Source organism: Ammodytes marinus (assembly GCF_949987685.1).
Source record: "Ammodytes marinus genome assembly, chromosome: 8".
NCBI classification, from domain to species: domain Eukaryota; kingdom Metazoa; phylum Chordata; class Actinopteri; order Uranoscopiformes; family Ammodytidae; genus Ammodytes; species Ammodytes marinus.
The window spans coordinates 27,086,804-27,100,610 of NC_137212.1; the positions used below are offsets into that span (position 1 = coordinate 27,086,804).

At 41.4% G+C, this 13,807-nt stretch overlaps 1 protein-coding gene across 1 annotated transcript in view; it reads left to right on the forward strand.

The window, feature by feature from the left end:
- The first annotated feature begins 1,253 nt into the window (after positions 1-1,253).
- rab6ba (RAB6B, member RAS oncogene family a) overlaps positions 1,254-13,807 on the forward strand; it is a 51,751-nt gene continuing 39,197 nt past the window's right edge. The window contains exon 1 of the mRNA XM_080032112.1: positions 1,254-1,409. Coding sequence (XP_079888238.1) covers positions 1,340-1,409 — 70 coding nt within the window. The 5' untranslated portion in view covers positions 1,254-1,339. The remainder of the gene's footprint in view (positions 1,410-13,807) is intronic.

Here is a 13,807-nt window from a genome sequence, read left to right on the forward strand (position 1 = left end):
TGAAGTCTTTTATTTATTTGTCTTGATCTATGTCTCAAAGGCTGGATAGCCAACCCGGCTAAATGAGCTCCCATAAATGTCCCAGGTTTACTGTGTCTATTTGCACAACTAGGCTATATCAGCTGAGCAAGTCCTGGATAATATTTAGCCATATTTTTCCAGAGAGGCCCTTTATCAAAATCGAGTTTTAAGATATTAATTTAGCCATTTAAAGCATATTGTAGGCCTACACATGATGAAGATCCTTGATGATGATGATCCAGTACTCGTCCCTGTGAACAGAGTTAAATAATGTTTACTGTGCCCTTTAAGCATTTCATTTTAAGTGAAATGGGGTTAATTTAAGTTTAATGGGGTTATCAATACTGGGAACTAAAAGTCATGGAATCTCTGCTTCTCTGCCTGCATTGATTTTGACCATTATTTTTAATAGTAATCTCTCGCAACAAGTTATGGGAAATAGACCCACTAAATCCTTGGAATAGGCTACCCCTTTAAAGGTGCAGTGTGTAATATGACATCATCAAGAAAGTTCTACAAAGTTCTAGAATGCAACGTAACCCCAACCCTTTCGAATAATAACAGAAGCTACAGTGGCCTTCAAGGACAAGAACAATTCTAAATTTTAAACAATGCACCTGATGACATTCCAACTATGACACTTCCAAAATGGCGGTGACAAGGCCTTGGTCCAAAGTATGCAGAAATATGGACATATATGAGACCCTTTCTAAGGGAAAAAATAATAATTCAAAAAAAGATTCTCAGCTATTATGCACTAAATTAAACGTACTAATGGATATTATAATTACTTTCTACAAAATCTGCTTGGAAATAAAACCCAAAATTCTACACACTGCAGGTTTAAGTACTTTTTTTTTCGTTCCCATACACACACCTGTTTATTTGTCAAGTGCCCAGATGTGTGCCACTGACTCTGTAAACATGTTGGACAAAGAGCAGAAGTTCTCCCAGACAGGTGAAAGTGGAGTGCCCAGCTGCACAGTTCACATGTCTGCCGCTCCCTACTCGCATGACGTAATTTTATATCACGGCTGTCAGTTCAACAGAGAACGAGGAGAGGCCGCGCATGCGCAGAGGCCCTCGAGTGAGAGGGAGAAAAAAAATATCACCCGAAGCGTCACGGACCGGTGCAGCAGCAGTGTGTTCACGAATAGAGAGAGAGAGAGAGAGAGAGAGAGCGGAGCTGAACCGAAAGCAACACCACCGCCTTTCCATCCAGCATCTTCACCGAACAACACCGAACTCGAGTGGGAAACACAAGTACGCCCAGGCTGTCCTCCGGTGTCCAAAGTTCCCCCTCTTTCTCCTCCTCAAAATGTCCGTGGGCAGTGACTTTGGGAACCCTTTAAGAAAATTCAAACTCGTCTTTCTGGGGGAGCAAAGTGGTAAGACATGTTTAATTCTCCAGAGAAGTTCATGTTGTGTGTGTGTATGCTAACGCGCGCGCGTGTCGTGCTCGTGTGTCAAGTGAACCCGTTGCACCCTGGTTGCACCTGCCCACCAGTCGGCAAGTTCATCATCTTCAGAGTCGGATATTGAGCTAGCTGGGGTGGTGGTTATTCGTCCCATTTTCAGTTGTTTTTCAACTGAAGAACGAAAACATTTATTTTGTGGTGAAATGTGTTTTCAGTTTGTGAGAGTGAGGGTGGGGAAGTGAGGGTATTATTTTAATTAAATTGGCAGCCTGTGAGGCTTCACACAACGGATAGCCTAATTGTAGCCTGCGGTCTCTTAAGTTTAATAGTGGGTTAGGTCTATAATGACAGAGGCTGTGGGCAATGGGCATCCTTTAATCTCCGCTATTACGATAAATTGGTGCTATTAGGTTTTATACATGATCAGTTCCAAGACTTTGTCGGTAAATACAACTGAATGAATAGATAGGCTGTGTGGCAGCCTCTGGTCTGATGCTGTGGATGATACAAGTTGGTAAATATTCCTGTGTGTTGAGACACACCCAGGTTGTCAGTGGCGATGAGATAACTTGTATGGCTGCAGTCCCTGCCCCGGAGTTGTTCCCGTCCTGCCTGCCTGCTGAGGCTGACCCACGTAGATTGTGATTTAGCATGATGACTACATCTAACAATGATTGTTTCATGTGGAGACTCATCTTTGATTGATGTGTTTTTAATCTGTGCCTCCATCCCCGGCTTGGCTCGCCCACACCCTCAGACATTTGAAAGCTTCTCATTTTCTGAGGCTTCAGTGTGGCAACAGCATGTTCTCCATGAGACTAAACTGAGCTGGCTGAGACATGATTTAAGTCTTTTGAACAGGGCAGGTCTGTTAATGGGCCAATTCAGAGGCCCTGAGCAGCCAAATGAACCGCATTAGTCATGGTTCAGTCCGTCACTGATTCCTATTGATCATCCAGTAGGCGAGATAGTGGAGTCATGCCTTAGAAAGAATAGTGTTCTGTTTACAACAGTGAAGCATACCATACCCTTCTGGAAAGTGCACACAGGTTGCCTATTATTTGTGTACATCCATTGGTCATATTAATGGCTGGTACATGAAGTAAAACAACTGACAACTTACGGTATGTTGCCCTGCAGTGCTCAAGGTTAAGACTAGAAATGTGATTATTCAATTAGTTGATCAATAAGAAATCAATCAGCAGCTATGTCCAAAATGAATTTCATACTCTGGTCCAGCTTCTCTAATGCCAAGATTTGCTCCTTATCTCTGTTCCCTATCGTTTGGGTTTTGGACTATTGGACAAACAATACAAGGCCTTTGAAGACACGGAATTGGGACAGTGGAATTGTTTCCACTATTTTCCACTGTGTTCTTCTAACATTTTAATACAACAATGAATTAGTCAAGGTGGATTTCAATGCATTGAGGGGTTTGTTTTGCATGAAAAAGTCCTTAAATGTGATGCTTCAGATTTTAACCTTTAAAACTTGACACTTTCCCCTCTATCTTTTCACAGTGCTGTCAGCTTTCAATGAAAGTAAATTAGATACAGCAGTAACAGCACACATCATATAATATACAAACATAGGCCCGGTGGCTGGCTTTACTCTTGTGCAATTTTATGATATGAAGTGCCAAGCAACAAACCAAGGGGGATTTGTCTGCACCAACATAATATCAGGAAGGATTCTGTGTTGAGCACACCACAAAGGTGGCTGAACTGAATTTGTCATAATGAATAAATGCCAATCTTTATTTATCAGTGGAAGGTAAATTAATAAAATGGATGTATTGGTTTCAGACATGAGAAACCGGTTACTGTGGTTAAGAATACATGGAACTGATATTATTTGACTATTTTATAGTTAAGTTAATTCATGCAGAGGCTTCAGTATGTCAAAGGCTTATTGTGTTTGTTTATTTTAGCTTTAATGCAGCTAATGTTTCCCTTATCTTAATGGAAGTCTTCCACTTGTTCATCAGTTTTACTCTGCAATATGTATTAGTGCTCTGAGAGTTTGTCAGCAATGCAGGAATTGAGGGGGACTCTGCTGTCTGTCTGTACAGTATTTATCTAGAATACTTACAGACATAATTATGAACATATGAACAATTACGACGTGTCATCATGAACATCATTTGGGATGTAACTGACAGTCGGCCTGAATTTTTAATAATCAACATTTCTCATCAGTGAATAAGTTCCCCTCGTAAGAAATGTTGGCCACTTGGTGATTACACTCGATGTGGTGCAACATCCTTTGTTGTTGTTGTTGTTTTTGTTGTTGTTATTATAGCTTACATCAGGGGTTTTCAAAGTGTGAGAGAGTGAGCCCCCCCTCAGAGAACAAATTTCAGCTGAGCCCCCCTCCCCCCCAAAAAAAAAGTTCTAAACCCCTGTGTGTTTTGAAAGATCTTTTAATTATTTTACACATTTTAAACAACTCTGTTCCTATATTAAACATATTTTTGAAACATTCTAAACATCTTTGTGCGGTTTAAAACACATTTTTAAAAACATTTAAAATTTTTTATCTTAGTATGTTTTTGTTTTGCTTTTTTAAAATACATTTGAACATCTTAATCCAGTGGTTTAATCCTGCTTCCTTTAAGCATAGATAGTAGTGACTGAGTGTGCAGCGGAGTGAGAAAGATAGGCAGGCAGACAGACTTGCCCAAATATTTGAGTATTGCCAGTGTTTTTTCGCTAGTGCCTTCAATGTCCTGCTGGAGAAAATAGTAGCTGGAGAACCAGACCCTCCTAGGGGGGACCGGGGGTATGCACCCCCGGGAGATTTTTTTTTTACCTTTTTAAAGTGAAATGCATGAATCTGGTGCACTTTGAGAGGAAAATTAAGAGGCTAAATATGAGGAATTTTGTGTGAACAAATAATTTGGAGACACTGGGTCGGATGAATTAGAAGCTATTGAAGAAAGACACATGAATTTTCCATAAAAATATTAATTTAAAACAAAATATTATGCAGGGTCCTCTGGGTTGGGCTTGGAGCTCTTTTTATTTAACAAGATATATTTCTCTGTAATATAGTGAATGCATTTATATGCAGTGAGAGGAACGAAGCAGAAGAACTCTTGTCCAGCAATCTTTATTTCCACAGACAAGGCTGAAATAGGCTATAGACTATACACAGTGCATGGGAAACTGAAGGCAGCCCCATTTCCAAATGTTTTTGAATAAACTCAATACACACTGTGCTAGGACGTGAACGTGACGTCTCGTGATCAGTTAACCTCGGATTATCTCCCAGATGATCTGATTCAATTATTAGGCTATTAACTATCTAGACCAAAACATTGTATTCCTTTTTTGTATGATCTCTTACATTTGCTTAACATGATGTTAATATCAAAAACACACAAAAAAAAAAAAAAAAAAAATCACATGTTCATCTGCGCCCCCACAGTTTGAAAACCACTGGCTTACATTAATGTGTCACTAAAATCTGCTCTAGAAAAATTGACTGACCGGCCCAAACAATTGTTTAAAGATCACCTATTAAACAAAATGCACTTTTTTATTGTTTTCTAACATTAATATGGGTCCCAAAGGATAAAAAAGAATAACCCCCTTTTTTTTATGATGTCATAAGGGGAGAACTCATGCCCCATAACTTAGCACTACCCCTAGATACCCCTGAATCTAATTGGCGTTAAGATTCAAATCAGCAGTCATATTCAGGGCCGATCAGAGCAGACTGGGCTTTATGGAAGGCGGGGCTTAGAGAGACGGGCCCAAAAATGGAGCATTTCAGACATAGGCTAAAAAGAGAAGATTTAGAAATGGCACTGTGAGAAATATAAAGGGTTTTTGGACACTATGAGCATAATATGTGACTTTAAAGATGTTTATGGGGGCGCCCTTAGCTCAGTTGGTAGGGCGCCCCCCCCACCCCCGGGCAGGGCCCAGCAGCAGACCCGGGTTCGATTCCCGCCCACGGTCGTTCTCTGCATGTCACTCCCCTCTCTGCCCCATTTCACCCCTCTCTGCCCCATTTCACCTCTGTCTCTCTGCCCTGTTTATGAACTGTCTCTGCTATATATATATATATATATATATATATATATATATATATATATATATATATATATATATATATATATATAATATATATATAGTATTGCTCTTATTATAGTATTGATGACATCACAAAATCAGCCTTTCTCATCATAACTGCTGATATCACCATCATTGATTACAGTCTGCTGTAAAGTTTTATCAACAACATAAACCATCTGCCTTATATAATCTTGGAGGTTTGTCTTTTTAAAAAAATAATAAGATGCCTTGGTTGGCCTCATTCTGTAGCGTCTTTGTGTAAAATGGCTGTGTTAGTCTTAAGTCTTTAGCCACTGGAGAGCTAGCAGGTCTGTAAGTCTGGAGGAGTGCAGTGTGAACCTGTTACCAGAGCCATGGCACTTTATTTGTCAACCCGTGCTCACGCAGACAGTGTCTCTGGTGGAGCTGTGTCTCTCTGACATGTCTGCTATAATTGCAGCTGGTGTCCAGGCGGGCGTGAATCCCGTCAGCTCTGCCACTATCATTTATTAATGCACACGACCGGACTCAAGTATGTCAGGAACAGGGCCATGAGCACAGAGGCTGCTGAGAAAAGAGTCAAAAGACCACTCGTTCTTTTTTAGGTTGATAGATCCTGTGTACAGGGAGGGAAGGCCTCTTAATGGTGGTAGTGTCTGAATAATGTGTCTGTAAAGGAACAAGAGATGACACAATGTTCTGTTTTTCATAAAAAGAATCAGCTAACGTCACTGAGAGGTGGGGGCTCCAGATTAAGTGGGTGGAAGCAGGCAGAATGTTAAATGAGCTGTCAGGAAGTCTCTCCTCCTGCATACTTCTTCAGCTGTTTTCCCTACTGCCTGCACAAAGGAGACTGGCTAAAGATCTCTCTGACAGAGCTGAAGGCTTTAAGCAGGCCAATGGGCTCTTTCCAAGTCTGTGTGCCCACGCTCCTGCTGGAAGCAGCATTTTGCAAGTTTCAGCCTCAGAGCAATCAAGCAGGTCATTGTTTGAACACCTCAGATTATCGGGTCAAAGATGTTTTTGGCATAGGCATATTTTCAAAGGAGCAATTTGCATGCTACTTTGTCAAAGTTAATTGTGGAGGTAATCCCCTGCAGCATGTTTCATTTCACCTTAAAGAACCCGGAAGGTGATACATTTGGTAGATGCATCCTTATGGCTGCCATGAGGTTTTGCTCCCTGAATCAAAATGCAATCTTCCATCTTTTACTGCACAGAGATTGCCATCGCACAAAGTGGAGCTGACTTTAAAATCCAGCTGAATCATCAGTCCAATGGGTTTCAAAGTTGGGTTTGTTGGTTGTTTAATCTATAAATCACTTTGCCTCCAGGGAACAGCCAAGTTTTGGTTGGTCCAGGCCAGGGAGCAGCCGACACTTCTCCTCACCCAGGCTGCGGATAAAGAATACATTCTACAATAGATACTATTCACACACACGTGCACATTTAATACAACAATTCCAAAACTAGAAAACATATTATAATATAATATAGATATATAATATTGTATTATTAATATTTTTATTAGTTCAAATTAGGGTTGTAAAGGGGTGGGAAATTACTTTCTGGAAACTTTCCGTGGGAAGTAAAGCTCGGGAATTTTAGGAATATTCAAAATTGGGAATTAACTAGAAATAGGGGTAATTTAAATGATCTCTATCTTATCCAAACATAAACATTATGTTTTGTCATAGGCAGACATCCATGCACAATCAATTAAAAAACATTACACTTCAACAGATATATTCAACCACCAGAGGCAGCTGATCCATCTCACAGAGATGCCGGATGATTTCATTTATTTTTATTTTTTTAATACAACTGTAGATAAGGCGGGAGATATGCGTTGTCTTGGTGACAGCCTAAACTATAAAGCGCTGCGGGACACCCTGGGTTTGAATCTCCATCTCAATTGGCCTTTTGAGGTTGTCTGACTGTGCCAGCATCCTCACATCCCACTGAAACCCAATCCTGTTGTGTGGCACATCCAGACAGGTTTGAAATGAAAAGATTTAGCAGACATTCAGCTTGTAAGATGTTCCTTGAATGAGAGATTGAAATCAAAGGCTGTTGATATTGACTCAGAGATGGAAGCCTCTGGGAGTCCGGCCTACATTTGCTGAGCATCAGTTCTGCTGGTACATTTGATAATGTAGCGCTGTCTAAAGATAACTCATTTCACATCCCATTGTTGCATCTTCCTGGCAAGTGTTTTTCTTCTCTGATGGATTGGGGGAAACAACATCATGACAGCTTTGATCTGCTATTGATTGGCTCAGCTGCCCATTAATGGCTATAATTGATCAAAAGGCACCACTCCAACCAAGTCCACAATAGGACATGTGTTCATGGCTTTGGGGCAAGAACACATGTCTCTGAAGATGTGTGTTTTTTTTAGCCTGGTATGCTGGACATTTTGCTAAACAGTCTCTTTAGCTGTATTTATTCATGCTAGAGGCATGGCTCTATTATAGATGGCAATGATGCTGTGTCAGTCGTACTTTAAAATGGAATGACATTCCTACAATCGTTAGCTGTATGAGATGTTCAAACTATGATTGTGAAAATAGTAAACACTATATCTGTTTGGCTTGCATGGCTGTAGACATGCAGACATCTTGTTTCTACTTCCAGGATCCCTTCACAATCCCTGGATCTCATACAGTAGCACTTAACTTGGGACAAGACCAAAACCACAACCTGCATCGGCTAAATTGATGTTTCTACTGTGAGACATTTCACTGGAAATGCTTTAAGACATTTTGAGTCCTAAAACAATATTGATCATTAACGTCTTTTTAAATATACTTAACATTTGACTTGTTGTGACTTATTAAGAGGTCCTTCCAGTCCTGCAGGTGCTGGTCTGCTGCCAAGGAATATCAAGCAGAGCCACTGCTTTATACATATGCTGCACAGCTGAGTGGGCGTGTTCCTAAAGGCCCATGGGAAAGCACAGCTTCACTTCCACACTCTGACCAGAGTGAAACTGGATGGCAATATGCCTGCTGCCCATGCAGTGATAGATAGTAGAGAAACTGACTCATTCAGTTCCGCCTGCCTGTGTTTCAGTAAAGAGATGTTGGAGGAAATATCTACACTAAACAAGCCTGATAATCCAGACCCATATCTAAAATGATACAGGGTCTGGCCACGATCAATAGACCTTCCCAACTCAAGGGGCGGCACCAACACGTGCATTTCAAATACCACTGCACGCAATTGGATAGCACTACAACATGCATAGCACTGTCGTCATCCGTTTAAGTCCGCCCCAGAACCCCATACATAGGGCTCTGGCCCGCCCATATCAGATAGAACCAATTAAAACGTAGCTCAGAATTTTCTGACATATTTAATGGGCTTCAATGCCAATGGAGAGTGTTCAGACCAACAGGCGCAGCAAATTTAATTTGCCAGCGGCAGGTCTGGATTTCCAGGCTAACACTAAACTACACAGTTTTACAAAGACACAGAATAAGTTGGCAACTTGCCAAAATGTTCAAGAAAGACGTCAATTGCTACAGAGACTTTTGAAGTACCTCACATAATTTAGATGGAGAGACCAATCTCTAAAGTGTGTGTCTGAGAAAAAGATTTTACATAATGTGAGATGTTTCAAGGGAAGGGTACAGAGCAAACCATTCAAACATAATTCCCGACGGAACGGCTCTGTGAATAAAACCCCTGCTGTGGAGAACTGTCATTTACGCAGTATGGGATATGACACTTCAATGAGTTCAGCAGGTCTCTATCAGTGATTACCCTTTCCCCAGATGAGCCCTCATCACGGGCAGCTTTAGCCTGAATGTCACGGTGCAATGCTCACTGGCTCTTTATTTATTGATTCTTTTTTACATTTATATAAGTTAATGTTTTTAATCAGCACTGTTTTAATACAGCGGCGGACTGTAAGGATCAGTATTGTCTCAGTGAGTCGATAGTGTGAGCATCCTGCAGGGATTTATGGAGTGAAGGGAAGCTGAACATTCATCACACCAGTTTAACATAGAAGGGAGTGTTTTCTCTGACTCGGTGGACAAAGACATACATCACTATGGCTGCCTTGCAGAAAAACAGGTGGCAGATATGCAGCAATGTTGGACCACTACGTGTTAGTGTATTCAATAACAGCTATTCCTAAAAGCGTTGCAGTAGTTTTTTTTTAATCAGATGCTAAATATTTCTTTTTCAACCGCCATCTATGTGCTTATCTTGTCAGCATCTCCACACTTCGCTCTGTTTAAGTCTTTTTGTCTATTTTTCTTCCTGGAACCTGAATGAATCTTTAGAAGCTTATGCCTGTTTAGAAGAATGGTTTGTCCCACACACACCCTTGTAGCTGTGGGATAGTTTAGTCTTGGAGCAAAGGCAAGCCTTCATCCCAAACACAATGGCTACAATGCTTGTTTTGTTTCTACAGAGGAACAAAGATCTAAAGGTAAACAAGCTAGAGTTTCAGTGTGAGAGTCAGCCTTGAGTCAGCATTTCTTTGCTGGGCCCATCGTGACAGTTCCATCCGTCCCGATATATAAAAACCATATTATAGACTACTGGTAACATCCCAATGCACTGTGCTGCAGCTTTTCAGAAAAACTAGAGCAGACTGAGTCTATAGTTTATTTTTCAAGTCCCAGTCTGTCCTTTCTACCATAGAAAAATGATACAGGTATATTAACATATGTAATTGAAAATTTTTGTGAACCTTTCAATTGGTCATAATTAGAGGTGTAGGCTAAGACATGGACTAATTCTTACCATTTACTTGCACTGTCAATACTGATTTCAAACCAGCTGGATTTTCAAATCAGTTTAGCAGAATATTCTAGTGATACATTGATTAAATGGCTCAAATGGTTAAAGTTGTGTTGTGCAGTTGATCTTTATTATCACAGTATACGGTCTCCCATAAAGTTGGAATGTAATATTTTTGACGTCTTCTCATGAAATGATTGTGACAATGTGAATTATTCTTGATAGATAAAGTGTTTATCTTCTCAACTTTATTGATCAATCTCATCCAAACATATCACAGTGAAGAGTAAAACCACAATTAACCTTTGCAAACTGTTCAGGCTTAAACATGGCATGGCTCACTCTGTCACGACGCAACTCTCAGAACGCCTAGTGAAGATAGACGAAAGCCACCTCCCAGGAAAAATCAAGACCTGGGGCTATCAATTCACCCTTCATCATCGCCTGATGTGACCACTGAAGTAGTCCGAGATCTCTGCATCAACATTACAGAGGATGGATCAAAAAGCCAACAACTACATCCGAAAATGGCTAGGTCTACCTCACTGCCTTTCCAATGTTGCCTTGTTTGGTAAGAACACACTCCAGCTACCACTGAAGTCCACCAGCCTAGGTTACAAGCTGGAAAAGGTGAGGCTCGTGTTCGAGCTGAGAGACTCAACTGATCCAGTTGTAAGCCAGACCATCAGTCCGAACAGGGCGCACATGGAGGGCTGAACAAGCAGTTGACCAGGCCATCAGTCAGCTAGAGCATCAAGAAGTAGTAGGATGGTTGCAGCAGGGCAAGACAAGGCTGGGTTGGGGACCAGCCCCAAAGATGTGGTCCAAAGCAAAAAGGAAGGAAAGGAAAGAGCTGGTAGTCTCAGACGTAATCAGAATGAAACATACAAGATCCGAGCTGTGAACCAGAGGCAGCAGGGAAGGTGGACAAACTGAAGCGGTCACATCCAGGGCCATAACGTGGGCTGACATGTGGAAGATCCCACAGACAAGGCTTAGCTTCCTCATCAGGTCAACATATGATGGCTCCGAAACAATCTGCAGTCTCTGTGATGTCCAAAATCCCAATTTAAATCACATTCTCACTGGCTGCAAACCAGCGTTGGCCCAAGGCCAGTGCGGATGGCACCACGACCAAGTACTCTGAAAGTTGGCAGAAGTGTTGGCAGAAGTGTTGGAAGAGCACAGGCTCGAAACAGGCAAGGCGTCCAGAGGGAGCAGGAAACATCGTCCAGAGGGAGTGGTCTGTACTGAAACATGGATGTGAGTGGCAGATGAGGGTTGACCTGAAACCGCAGCTTAAGCTTCCCCTTGAAATAACAGCAACTTCCCTTCGGCCAGACATTGTCCTGTGGCTCATTCCTGCCAAGACTCTCATCATGGCAGAACTCACAGTTCCATGGGAAGAAAATATGGAGGCAGCCTTTGAGAGGAAAAAGGATAAGTACAGTGAGCTTGCTGCAGCGTGCAGAGAAGCAGGGTGGAAGGCATACACCTACCCTAGAAGTTGGATGTAGAGGCTTCATTGGAATATCCACCCAACAGCTTCTGAAAACGCTGGGAATCACTGGAACCAAGCAAAGAAAGGCACTCAGGGAACTGGCTGAGGAGGCAGAGAAAGGGAGCTTCTGGCTGTGGCTCAGAAAAAACGACCCCAAGTGGGGGAACCAAGGACCTTAGGGCCAGCCGCAGGGAGTGGTAGGGAGAACTCCCTATCACTGCCCCACCATCCAGAGATGTTCTGGGGTCAAAGGGGCGAAACATCTGTGAAGGGTGGCTCCCAGCTGACGACTCTGCGGCTGGCTCATCGGCACTGGCAGAGGTGCAGCAGGCAGAAATGTCTTGCAGGTGGTTGAACATGAAACACAAATTCAAGGGTATTTCATGCATAGGTATGTCCGATACTACTCTTTCAAATGTCACTCACTAATATTGAGTATGGCCACCCCTGACAGGCATTACAGCTTGGGCACTGGCGACATGTTGTCTTTATGGATGAGAGCCTCTGAACCCTTAACAGTATAGATGAAAGACAAAGGGTGCAGTGATTAAGTCATTTGAACCTCTGTGATGACTGCATCCAGGAAACCACTCAAGCAGGTGGCCTCTCAGTGATGGTATGGGCCGGTATTCATTATGGAGGAAAAAAGCCGTTTGTGGTGCTGGATTGAAACGTCAACGCCGTCGTGTACAGGGACATCCTGGAGAACTATTGCCTCCTACAAGCAAGAAGGGACTGGGGACAACTTTAGGCTGCAAGACGACAACCAAAGACCACATAGGGCAGCTGCAGTGACATCATTTCTTGATGCAGAAGGGGTGTAGAAGATGCCATGGCCTGCTTGCCCCAATTCTGTTTAAGCCTGAATACACAATTTGCAAAGGTTAATTGTGGTTTAATTTTCACTATGATATGTTTGGATGATTGATCAATAAAGTTTTGAGAAGATATACTCCTACCTCTATTATAGCTAGAGTACTTTTGTTTAACATTGTTTATATACGCCTTGGGAGTCTATTCTGGATGTGCAATAATCTCTTGGTATGTGTAAAATATTTTGGGACTTATTAAACTCTGACATTTCAAGCAGCTCTCTACATTAGGCTGAATTATTGATGTACAACTAATTAGTCTTCCATACATTCACTTATTAATGTGTTGCTACTAGTAACAAAAAAACATTTGTCTCCATGAGTCACTGACTATATATTCTTGTTGAGTATGTTGTTGCAACCCAAGTTAATATTCAAACGTCCTTTATCAACATTTAATTAGCAGAATGGACTTAATGATTTTGTGTGCCAGATATATGTATGCATTATTTAGTTATCTGGGTAGCCAGTGTTACTCCTGAGGGGAATATAGAAGGAGTCTAAGCTGGATATATGATGTCTGATGACTGGTCCATACTGAAGAATTCTCTTAAGTTTTCATTACAATTAATGATGGTAATTGGATGTATTTATTGTATCATGTTTAATTAAGAGGTTTTAGTCCCGGGTGATGGTGAAGCATCTCCTTGACAATAGATCATTTAAGTGGAGAGGCTAACATTAATGACAATGAATCAGTAAGTAAACACAAGTGCAGCAGACTGTTGCATATACAGCTACCCATTCAACTTCACACATAAAGTAGGACACTTCAGGAAACTAGAACTGTAATAAGGGGAACAGAGAATATATTTGATTAAGGTTTTAGATTGCATTGTAACTATCTCAATTGTATTATAATGTGCTTTTACATGTTAAGTTTTTCTTTTTAATGTATGGATATTTATTAGAACAGTATGCTATTTTTTAACAGTAGAAATCTGAAGTAGCATTTTTCTGTCCTACGTTCCTGTCTCTGCTACCTTGTCTTTCTGAGATGGCTTGTCTTTCTCTGTTATTATTTCAGATACATTTGTAAAAAAGTTTGTCCAGGGGTTTAGAAAGAAGGAATTACTGATCAGCTCTGTTTTCCTGAAGCCACATCTTTGCCAATGTGATCTAAGGGTGTATTCACACATGCCGTGTTTAGTTCGGTTGAAACGAACTCAGATGCAC